The following is a 12,146-nucleotide window of genomic DNA, read 5'->3' on the forward strand; positions in this document are numbered from 1 at the left end:
TCTAAATGTTTCGTTAGCATGTTGCTAATGTACTGTTAAATGTGGTTAAAGTTACCATCGTTTCTTACTGTATTCACGGAGACAAGACTGTCGTTATTTTCATTTTTTAAACACTTGCAGTCTGTATAATTCATAAACACAACTTCATTCTTTATAAATCTCTCCAACAGTGTAGCATTAGCCGTTAGCCACGGAACACTATCAAACTCATTCAGAATCAAATGTAAACATCCAAATAAATACCATACGTACGCGATTAGACATGCCGCATGACGAACACTTTGTAAAGATCCATTTTGAGGGTTAAATTAACTGTGTGAACTTTGTTTATGCAATGATAGAGTCGAGAGCTCAGGAGGGGGCGGAGAGCATGAGCAATTAAAGGGGCCGTAGCATGAATAGGCGCATTTCTAATTATGCCCCAAAATAGGCAGTTAAAAAACTTAAATAAAAAAAAATCTATGGGGTATTTTGAGCTGAAACTTCACAGACACATTCAGGGGACACCTTAGACTTATATTACATCTTGTAAAAAAATGTTCGATGGCACCTTTAAAGTCACTTATTTTGAACAGAATTCCTACTCATGCATCCTCTGGCCAATTGGAACAAGCTTAAATAGTAAAAAGTCAATTTATAGTCAATTTATATTTTTCCAGTTAATTATCTTGGGAATGTCCTATGTGTTTTAGAATTAGGGTTTTCAGTTTATGAGTAAATTATGATCTGATGATTCTATGGTCAACATAGTGAATTTTACACTTACAAGCATTCTTAAATGTTTATTTTTAATGAAAGTTGCTAACAAATTGCTATATAAGGATTACATGGATTATTATTATTATTAAAAAAAAACAAAAACAAAAAAAAACTAATTCATGTTGTATCTTAGGGCTAGAAACAATCGAGCTACCAGTTGGTCACACCAGTTTAAGGTGGTCATCTTGGTCTGGAACATGTTGGTCAACCAGCTACTTACCAGTAAATGACCAGCTTTGACTAGCTAAACCGGCTAGCAAGCTGGATTTTGCATCAGGGATATGAGAAAGAAAATAATATCATTATTGCAACGACATGAAATTACACTTTTTCTACCAAAGTCCTGGGTTGAGCATTTTGGGTCATTTTTTTGGGTTATTTTTCTAGTGTTTGGGTAGTTTTTGTGTTACCCAGCTCCTAGGTCAGACATCATAACCCAGTGTTTGAGTAGTGTTTGTGTTACCCATATCCTGGGTCAGAAATAACAATTAACCCAGGGGTTGAGTTATTTATCGCGGTGTTTCTGCGACCTCTTCAGGAGAGAGCAGTGCAGCTCTGTCAAAATGGTGCATGTCTTCGGTAAAATACAGGTATGTGTACGTTTTGTTTTATCTAAAAATTCGTTATTGTTCTGTATATTGTTTAATTTTATGCAAAGCAACAAACAGGGGCGCGATGCGAGTCACCTAAACAAGTGTCACTTCGGTCGTTTCGCGTGATGGAAACGCTGATGCCTTGCATAAAATGTTATTTTATTTAAAAAGATACAGAATATAAATACTTATGATGTAAAAATATGTTCTCAGAATTGTACACTGATTATGTATTATTTATTAGTTAGTCACAGCATTTTTCGGATACTAGTGAAACGCAGGGCGGCAGTCTGAAGTTAGTAGTTCCCCCGCCTAACGCGAACCATCTCCGGCACGAGATCCAGCGCGTTACGGTGGAAACAGGACAACAGAGACTGGTCAATTACACTTGAATTACTTCTAAATATTTATTTTTACTTCTAATATTTTTTAAACGATCTTAAATGTAGGCAATATTTATTAAAAATGATATAAAATATGCTATACTATAAAATATGATAAAAAATAAAGGAATTATCATGCAAACCAGAGGTTGTGTGGATTATTTAAAAAAGGATTTAAATTAATCCGTAAACATTAATTCATGTATGAAGGGAAAAAACAAAACAAAAACAAACTAGTATTAGCCTATAAACAGTAAACAGAAAACTGCGTTTTTTAGAGTGATGATTCTGTTTTTCATAAACCTTATTGGATTATTAATCAGAGTAAAAACACTAAGCTAAAGTGAACAGACTGGATAACAAACTGAGGTAATGTTGCTTACCAAGGTCAATTTATAAATATTATTTCTTATTTTAATTGTGAACGTAATTGCATATTCGTAGCTAGACAGTGTCAGATTTCATTAATGTAATACACTTGACAGACTAATTACAGATGCTTGTTTTCAACCTCGTGACCCCAGAGACTCGTGTTTGCCAAACTAACTTTATTCGTGTGACGACCGCGCGCTTCTCTCGGGAAAGCGCACTGGAGATTTCCGCTGGCTCCATCGCTTCTGTTTGACAAAATGACTCACACATAGACTGAACCGAATACAAGAAGGTGGTTCAGCACATTATCTGCGCTCAGAGGACACAGTATGCTTTGTATCATAGTTTTATGAGGACAAGACAGCAATGACAGTGCCTGAATCAAAGTCATGGAGCGTGTAACTGTCTTTCCAAAGCAGACGTTCAGTCAGCTGAAGGTTGTTCGGCAGAGATGGGCTCAGTGACCTCAGTCTTCACCAAGTCGCGCAACACGTTGGTCAAAGTGGGTTCGGAGCCGCAGAAAGATCCGGACGGGAAGCCGCGGACCGGGTCTCGTGTGACTGCAAAGCAGACTAGCAAAGAACCGCTGGTGCAGAGAACAACCGGCACATCCAGTTCAGACACACCACAAGTTATTGCATCTGCTACAGGTGAGTTTAAGTTTGGTCATGTTTCATATTCTTGTGGAGGACGATCTAGGGAGTGGATTAAAGCATATAAAGCTGAAATTGCTGGATTTCTATTCGGTAGAATTGTTTTTGTTTTGTTTATGTACACAGTAGTCTCAAAAGTTGCATTTGGAGTTGTACGCTCTTAACAATATCTAAAAGTCATTACATTAAATACCAAAATATCAACCAAAACAAAGTGGCATCCTTCCAGGACTTTTTTTTTCCTTCAGATTTTGCAATTACTTTTTGGGTCATGTGACAGTCTTTTTTTTTTGTGTTGTCCATTAAAGGATTAGTTCACTTTCAAATGAAAATTTCCTGATAATTTACTCACCGCCGTCATCCAAGATGTTCATGTCTTTCTTTCTTCAATCGAAAAGAAATTAAGGTTTTTGATGAAATCATTCCAGGATTTTTCTGCATATAGTAGACTTCAGTGTCCTCCAAACGATTGAAGGTCAAAATTACAGTTTCATTGCAGCTTCAAAGCGTTCTACGTGATCCCAGACGAGAAATAAGGGTCTTATCTAGAGAAACCATCACTCATTTTCTAAAAAAAAATAAATAAATTATATACGTTTTAACCATAAATGCTCATCTTGAACTAGCTCTCTTCTTCTTCTCTATTAGAATTCCGGCAGTGTAGACACTGCTAAGTGTATTACTGCCCTCCTCAGGTCAAAGTTTGAACTAAATTGTCATATACATTATGCTAGTGCAAGTATATAACAATTAGTTCAAACTTTGACCTGTGGAGGGCAGTAATTCACTTAGCAGTGTCTACACTGCTGGAATTCTAATAGAGAAGAAGAAGAACGCTAGTTTAAGATGAGCATTTATGGTTAAAACGTATATATAATTTTTTTTTTTTTTTTTTTAAGAAAATGAGCAATTGTTTCTCTAGATAAGACCCTTATTCCTTGTCTGGTATTGTTTAAAGCCCTTTAAGCTGCACTGAAACTGTAATTTTGACCTTCAACCGTTTTGAGTCCACTGAAGTCCACTATATGGAGAAAAATCCTGGAATGTTTTCATTAAAAACCTTAATTTGAGACATGAACATCTTGGATGACATGGGAGTGAGTAAGTTATCAGGTTAAGTTATTCAGAATACCGTTCATATCAAAATGACTAGTGTTCTTCTTTGATTAACATGTTTTAAATTTCTGAATTACAATTATACCAAAATGACTTAAATACACTCTTACACTAATAAATGTTTTCAATTTCTGAATTTAAATTTTTTTAAATCTTTGTCAAAAATAGCTAGGAGGTGTAACTTTTTTGGACATTGGTAAACATATAAGCTTTTAAAGGCTAAAATTGATTTAAAAATATATTTATAAATAAGAATTGAAAAAATAGTTTTAAAATATTATTAATGTTAAAAACCTGCATCTATATATTCCTACTTCTATGCTATATAGTGGACAAAACTCAGTATGTAAACTGAGGAGCATGTCCGAATTCATTCATATACATCTTCATACTGTACAGCACATACTTTTTTAACGGTCGTGAAGTACTGTAAGTTTGTACTACCTACTAGGGGTGTAACGGTACATGTATTCATCCTGAACTGTCACAGTACAGACATCACGGTTTGGTGCATACAGTCAGACAACGAATACAGTCAGTCACAGGTGATCCACATTTCAATCCAGAAGGGGGCGTGCGCTGTAATGCAACGCTGTTTGCTAATTTCCACAATGGGAAAAAGAGCAGAAGAAGAAGAGACGATTTGTGCAGCAACCCATAATGCACGGTGAGAGTCACGCGCTGAATGAATTCAAGAGTTCAGATGACACGCAAGAGCTTGCTAGCAGTTTCGATTAATTTTTGTGACGCGCTCCACAAGTTTCACGGAAAGAAAATTGGGATGGCAGAAAGTAGCATCCTGTTTGTTTTCTTTATTTTACAGAAGCACAATGTTTTGTTTTTATTGTGAGTGTACACAAATAAAAATAGTTTCGAATAATATCTTACTCTTATCTGTATGACCATAAATGTAAGTATTTTAAGGTGTTTCTGCTGGTCTAATGAGACAATACAAATGAGAGAAATAATTTGAGACTGTGCTTATTTGTGTGTTGTAAGTCTCACTATTACAGTCCATTGATAAAATATGCATGTCCTGGAAATGGGAAGCCTCAGGTGCCGCTTCACTCGCTGCCTCCTCGTGGAGTAGGCAGTTTTTCTCCTTCTCGCTCATCTTTCCATGATTTCTTGAAAAAGCGTAATATTAAACTTTGTGCATTCGCCATTGTCACTGCATGTTAATGAACTCTTACGTGCACAGAAAATGACAGCGTAGGCTACGCACAACACGTTACTCGATCCAATAAGTTTGAAAACAGCTGTTGCATTTTACCGCATAGCATTGGTAAATCTATCAATTAGAGTAACAAATCAACAATTCCTTTTTTATTTTTAGTGTTTAATACACTAAAGGAGGCTGTACTGTACCTACTACCTCAGGGGGGGACCAAATGCCGCTAGATGGAACAATTTGCACTTTTGTCTCTTCAAAATAAATGAAAAGAAACCTAACTTGATGCTTTTTCCTGTTGTACCAAACTCGTATCGAACCTTGACCCCAAAACCGCACATACTTCTGTGTACTGTTACTGTGTAATGCATCCAAAGTCACATACTGTATAGTAGGTAGTAGGGGTGCTACTACCTACTATACAGTATGTGACTTTGGATGCATTAGTCATGTCATATCAGTAGCATGTCTGAGACCTCGTACACACAGAAACGCATTTAGCTGTATATGTAAAAATGTTGTATCGTATCGGTGCTTCGTCCAGATGGATCTGGTGTTTTAGGAGCCTGAAACTGCTTTTTTTTTTTTTTTAAACCAGGTCCCAGAGTGGATAAATCTGAAAATGACAACGGTTTATGCACATGCTCCAAGTCATCTTCTCCATTTTTAGTATCTCTGTGGCAGAATTACAGCACCACATACTGGTCTAGCATGTATACTACATCGTTTTGAGTCGGTTTCAGTGGTTTCGTGTGTACGCAGATATTTCTTGAGACAACGCCGTGTTTACGGAATTTGTTTTTAGAATGAGGGAAAAAAGATCAGATAGGGAAAGCTCTGGCTTCGCGTGGATGTGGCCTAAATAGCAACATCGCTGAATAAGGCACGTGACAATCAATAAGGCACGTGACAAGTTAAACATAGTGTATCTAGTATGTCCTGATTGTATTCATACTACGCAAGTGCATACTTGCAAAACTTTATTAACAGATGAGAAATAAGTTCTTCAACTGTAGTACATACTCTGACAGTAGCTACACAATTTCAGACACAAGGTTTTTTGACATTTACATTTATGTATTTATCAGACTTACAAAGCAACTTACAAAACAGGAACAATTTTGATCTTTTTGATTTGACCAAATAGGGTCCAAAAAAAAAATAAAAAAATTATCAAAACATAACTATTAATATTTTATTTTTAAAGTTGCCCTAGAACCAGTTTTTACAAGATGTAATATAAGTCTAAGGTGTCCCCTGAATGTGTCTGTGAAGTTTCAGCTCAAAATACCCCATAGATTATTTTTAATAAATTTTTTTAACTGCCAATTTTGGGGCATCATTAACTATGCACCGATTTAGCGCGCGGCCCCTTTAAATCGCGCGCTCCCTGAAACTCAGTGTGCAATGGGGATCGAAAGTTTGGGAACCCCTTTCAGAATCTGTGAAAATTTGAAAATTTTTTACAAAACAAGAGAGATCATTCAAAATGCATGTTATTTTTTGTTTAGTACTGTCCTGAGTAAGATATTTTACATACAAGATGTTTGCATATAGTCCACAAGACAAAACAATAGCTGAATTTATTAAAATAACCCCGTTCAAAAGTTTGGGAACCCTTGAATCTTAACACTTTGTGTGGTTACCTGATGATCCACGACTGTTTTTATGTTTTGTGATGGTTGTTCATGAGTCTCTTGTTTGTCCTGAGCAGTTAAACTGAGCTCTGTTCTTCAGAAAAATCCTCCAGGTCCTGCAGATTCATCAGTTTTCAAGCATCTTTTGCATATTTGAACCCTTTCCAGCAGTGAATGAATGATTTTGAGATTCATCTTTTCACACTGAGGACAATTGAGGGACTCAAACTCAACTATTAAAAAAGGATTTAACATTCACTGATGCTCCAGAAGGAAACACGATGCATTAAGAGTCGGGGGGTGAAAACTTTTGGAATTTGAAGATCAAGGTAAATTGTACTTCATTTTTCTTCTGGGAAACATGCAAGTATCTTCTGTTGCTTCTGATGGGCAGTACTAAATGAAAAAAAATTATATTTCAACAAAATAAGAAAAATGTGGACATCTTCATCCTGTTCAAAAGTTTTCACCCCCCAGATCTTATTGCATCGTGTTTCCTTCTGGAACATCAGTGAACATTTAAACCTTTTTTAATAGTTGTGTTTGAGCCCCTCAATTGTCCTCAGCATGAAAAGATGAATCTCAAAATCATACAGTAACTGCTGGAAAGGGTTCAAATATGCAAAAGATGCTGGAAAACTTTGCAGGACCTGGAGGATTTTTCTGAAGAACAGAGCTCAGTTTAACTGCTCAGGACAAACAAGAGACTCATGAACAACCATCACAAAACAAAAAACAGTCGTGGATCATCAGGTAACCACACACCGTATTAAGATCCAAGGGTTCCCAAACTTTTGAACTGGGTTATTTTAATAAATTCAGCTATTTTTTGTCTTGTGGACTATATGTAAACATCTTTTATGTAAAATATCTTACTCAGGACAGTACTAAACAAAAAAATAACATGCATTTTGTATGATCTCTCTTGTTTTGTTAAAAATTTTCACATTTTCACAGATTCTGAAAGGGGTTCCCAAACTTTCGATCCCCACTGTATCTCTTTTCCATGTACTGATCTCTTGTTATTCAACTATGCCAAGGTAAATTCAGTTTTTGATTCTAGGGCACCTTTAACGTAGCTGAAGTGTCCAAATACTCTTTTGGGAGCCTCTGTTTTCATCTGCCTCTATTAGGTAATTGTGGAATTTCAGCACATGCCTTTATGAGACGGGTGGGAAACAGGTGTCTGCTCATTTTGGGTCAAAAACACGGGTGATAGCGGCCATTTATCTGCACATTAGAGAGTTCAGGCACTTCTGTGGAACAGATGAGAAAAACGCTCCATAATGGGATGATCAATGATGTGCCGCTGCACTTCTTTTGAAGGGTGCAGATCCGTGTTTTTTATGTTTGAACTCTTTGATGTTAGAATAACAGCACCTCCTGATGCTTTATATAGCACACGTGTTTTTCAGAGACGGATTTTTACACAAATCTAAAATGGACATTCAAGCTTTATTTTTATGATTGCTGTCTACTATTGAAAATGGCAAATAAACTTTGATTTATTAGAAACACTAGCATTCTAATGTTTGGGGTCAGTAAGATTTTAGTTCATAAAAATAATTTATTTGATCAAAAATACAGTAAAACATAGTGAATTACAGTAAAACATATTGTGAAATATTATTACAGTTTAAAATAACTGTTTTCTATTTTAATATATTTTAAAATGTAAATTATTCTTGTGATGGCAAAGCCAATTTTTCAGCTGCCACATGATTATTATCAAAGTTAAAAACAGCTGTGCTGCTTAATATTTTTGTGGAAATTCTGATACTTTTTTTCCAGGATTTTTATGTATAGAATAGAAAGTTCAAAAGTTTAAAGAACAGTGTTACAACATTACAACTGTCTTTACTGTCACTTTTGATCAATACAGTGCTTCCTCGCTGCATAAAAGTATTAATTTCTTAAAGGGGTCATGACATGAGAAATCAAATTTGCCTTGATCTTTTGACGTATAAAAGGTCTATGTACCATTAAAACATCCTGCAAGTTTCATACTGTAGCTTAAAATGTCCTCCTCATTATAATCAAAATATTTATTTAATCAAGCTCAAAAAACGTCTCGCTTGGATATTGTGGGATTTGTGACATCACATAGGCAAAAATACATTTGCATATGACTGCCTCTAGAGCAAGACGTTAGGTGTGTTCGACATTGGCTGTGGCTGGACGCTGGAGGAGGAGCTGAAAACGGAGACGTGAAGTCGGACACGTTCTGCTTCCCGCTGCATCAAGTCAAACAAAATAATAGTTATACATCATTGCACCATAGGCCCCGTCCACTAGCATTCAATCGACAACAGGACAAATGGAAGAGTAAATGGAGGTGTAAAGGAACATTCGCTTTCACGCGTCCTGTTTAAACAGCTCACTTGCTCATTTCTTTAGAGATTTTAGAAGGATACCATCCTCAGGAAAAAGTGGATGGTTTATTTTTAATGGCGTCATGGATCGTGTTGGAGGATTAAATGTTTGTTCGGAAAATTTTACCATTTTGTTTTGTAAACGAGGCACAGTGTAATGAGACTTTGTCTTAAATTACAATTTTATATGGATAATGTTTTCAGAATACTTGTAGGGAGTGGCCATCGATACTGTTTCCTATGCAGTGATGTTTGCCAATCACAACAGCAGCCATTTACTGACAAGCCTTAAAGGAGCCGCCCCTTAAAAACGGATCATTTCAGACAGAGGGGTCAGAATGAGGGTTGAAAAATAATACTTTTTCCACACACACACATACTGTTCACATACATTTCTTTTGTGCAAACAACTTTAAGAAAACATTAATTTTAAAAAATACATGTCATGACCCATTTAATAAAAGTCTTACCACGAACTGAATGGTAGTGTACAGTATATGCAAAGCTGAAGACATCATCCTAACAGAATATGAAAATGGGTATGATACATAGAGAAAATAATATTTTTAAAATCCTCATAAGTGACTTTTTTGCCCTGTTCCATGTTTAAAGGATTCCTTTTTCAATATGCCACTTCTCTGTCCCCTTTTCACCTGACCATTAACGGAAGAAGCAGCCCTCGAGGGTGACTAAAATATCTCCAGTAGCTCTATGTTTCATGGTTACCATGAAGCGGTGACAGTAAAGTCTCCTGCTGAGGTCCCTGCTGGTTGTTCAGGTTTTTCTCCCTCTAGCAGCGTTGCATCTCTAGAGAGCCACAGGTTGGGAGACACCAACCAACACAGTGACTGAATGTTACGTTTAGATCAAAACAAAACACAATTAGCCCTAGGTTGTATGGTAAGAGTCCGGGTAGATGTGCAGTTTGGTGTAAGGAGTGTTGTAAGGTGTCCAGAGTCCAATTTTTATGGTAGCTGAATTATGTATAGCCTGTCAAACTGAGTCATCCCTGCATGTCTGAGGACGAGACAGGCACCTGCTATGAATAATTAGGGCTTTGTTATTTAAATATTGAGTGATTTGTGTGAACAGATGGAGTAGATTGTGATTTGCAGCAGTACTGGAGACAACTTAGGTTTGTGGTTTTTTGACAAACTTTTTTGACAAAGACAATATTGGAAAGCCCTTGAAGATATTTCTAGTACATCTGCTATAATGACAAAGCTTCTTATTTCCTAATTGTTTATTTACAAAAACTGAGTGCCAATTCTACATGTTGAATCGGCCCAAAAAAACCCGATGGCGTCCGACTAGAGCCAATGGTGCAGAGCACCCTGGGAAAACTTAGTCGGTCTACGCCTAAAAACGGTCCGACATTGCCCGACGGCCGATTGTCGGCTTGGTGTGTCCTAGGCTTAACTGTCGTAGGCCAGTAAGAGCTGTGTGTGTAAACCTCACTTCCCTGATCTTTCTAGCCGGAGACCACGGTTCGCGTCACGCTCGGAGAGGGTTGAGTAGAACCGGTTACACATGCGCAGTAAGAACAAATATAAACCAAACAAATAAATTCCACAGTAAATGACTAATTAACAAAAATCATTATTACATCAAATTTACGTAATAAAAATATGAAAACATAAATTCTGAAGTATGAAATATGGCTCTTACGATGACTTTTGTAGGTCTAGAAAGCACACTTTTCAAATTCCCTCATATATCCATGTTTCCCAAGACCATGCCTGGTTAATAAATAACAATGACAGTTGTTGAGAGCATGAATTAAAATAAGAAATGTAAGCTTACATTTTACTTTTTAGCTATTTTAGCATATTTTTACACTTTTGTCTTAAATAATTTTAAGTCATCCTGTGGCCATCCTGTGGCCACTCATATATATATATCAGTGGCATGCAGTGGTGTTCTGAAATGAGGAGGCACATTTTTTATTTATTTATGAATCAATGTAAATTCATGCATTACTCTTAACATTGACACATCTTCCTTGTTAAATGAACATTACATTACATCAAAAAAGAAAAAAAGAAACCAAATACAATTCTATTTTGTAATTTTACATTAACAATGTAATGCTCTATTTATCAAAACCAAGTCAATCTCATCAAGTTAGTGTTTTAAGCATTTCTACATTCATTCCAAAATAATAACTAAAGGCAATAATATTTTTTTTTATTGATGGTTTTTTTTTTAATTGTCAACTTAGGCTATTTTGGATCATTAGTCATGCTCCGTAAACACTGCCTGTCACAGACATGAATTGTATTTTTAATTTCACCAAGCTGATTTAGCTGACACTAAAAAACCCTGCAGTCATCGTGCTTTCAGTCCATTTCAAGTTTGATTTTGACGTGACATAAAGCGGTGATATCTAACTGGGTGATCTGTTTATTTACTTTTCAATTAGTCTTCCCATTGACGCCATCATTTGTTCAGTCAAACTCACGCGCGGAACGCGCACGTCAACAAGAGGCGGGATTTATCGCACAAACCAATCATATCCAATCATTACCAATTACATCCAATCATAGCGCGATGGAGACGTTGCCTCCTCTCACGTGACTTTCCCCCCATTCATTCTCAATTACCCCCCACAAAACCCACCGCACGCCGGGGGTCTGATGGTTTTCTATGAGAGCAAAGGGAGGCATGAGAGCGGCATGACTCCTGCTGAAACTTTACCTGCAGGTGTCGCTGTTGGGCAGTGTTCCATTAGAAATACGCGTGACTTGCGCTCTTTTTAATGTCATAATTTGTAATATTTGTGTTGTTTTATATGTAATATGGATTATTTTCTCATCCAATTTTTTTTGCCTCCCTTGCCTCCTCGGAGGAAACGCCCCTTATATATACAGGGGTTAAATTGGGCCGGGGCCGTCTGGGGCTAAACCCCGGCACATAGGCTTGCAGGGCTCGACATACGCTTGTCCGGGACTGCGGGACAATTGGATTTTTTGATGTGAAAGACAATTTTACTTGCCTGACCAGATAGGTAGCTTGATTAAAATGTCAATAACAACCAAAACGCGAAAATGATAGTGGATAGTAGCCACATGGTAGTGGATAGTAGCCTAT

At 36.7% G+C, this 12,146-nt stretch overlaps 1 protein-coding gene across 4 annotated transcripts in view; it reads left to right on the forward strand.

Moving 5' to 3' along the window:
* The first annotated feature begins 2,211 nt into the window (after positions 1 to 2,211).
* The window catches only part of pde1cb (phosphodiesterase 1C, calmodulin-dependent b), a 109,532-nt gene continuing 99,597 nt past the window's right edge, over positions 2,212 to 12,146 (forward strand). Inside the window, exon 1 of one of the 4 annotated variants that reach the window (XM_048163843.1) lies at positions 2,212 to 2,757. In XM_048163843.1, coding sequence (XP_048019800.1) covers positions 2,559 to 2,757 — 199 coding nt within the window. In that variant the 5' untranslated portion in view covers positions 2,212 to 2,558. The remainder of the gene's footprint in view (positions 2,758 to 12,146) is intronic. The other 3 variants (XM_048163841.1, XM_048163844.1, XM_048163842.1) reach the window with 3 other exon arrangements.

The sequence above is a fragment of the Megalobrama amblycephala genome, linkage group LG17, assembly GCF_018812025.1.
Source record: "Megalobrama amblycephala isolate DHTTF-2021 linkage group LG17, ASM1881202v1, whole genome shotgun sequence".
In the NCBI taxonomy this organism is placed as follows: domain Eukaryota; kingdom Metazoa; phylum Chordata; class Actinopteri; order Cypriniformes; family Xenocyprididae; genus Megalobrama; species Megalobrama amblycephala.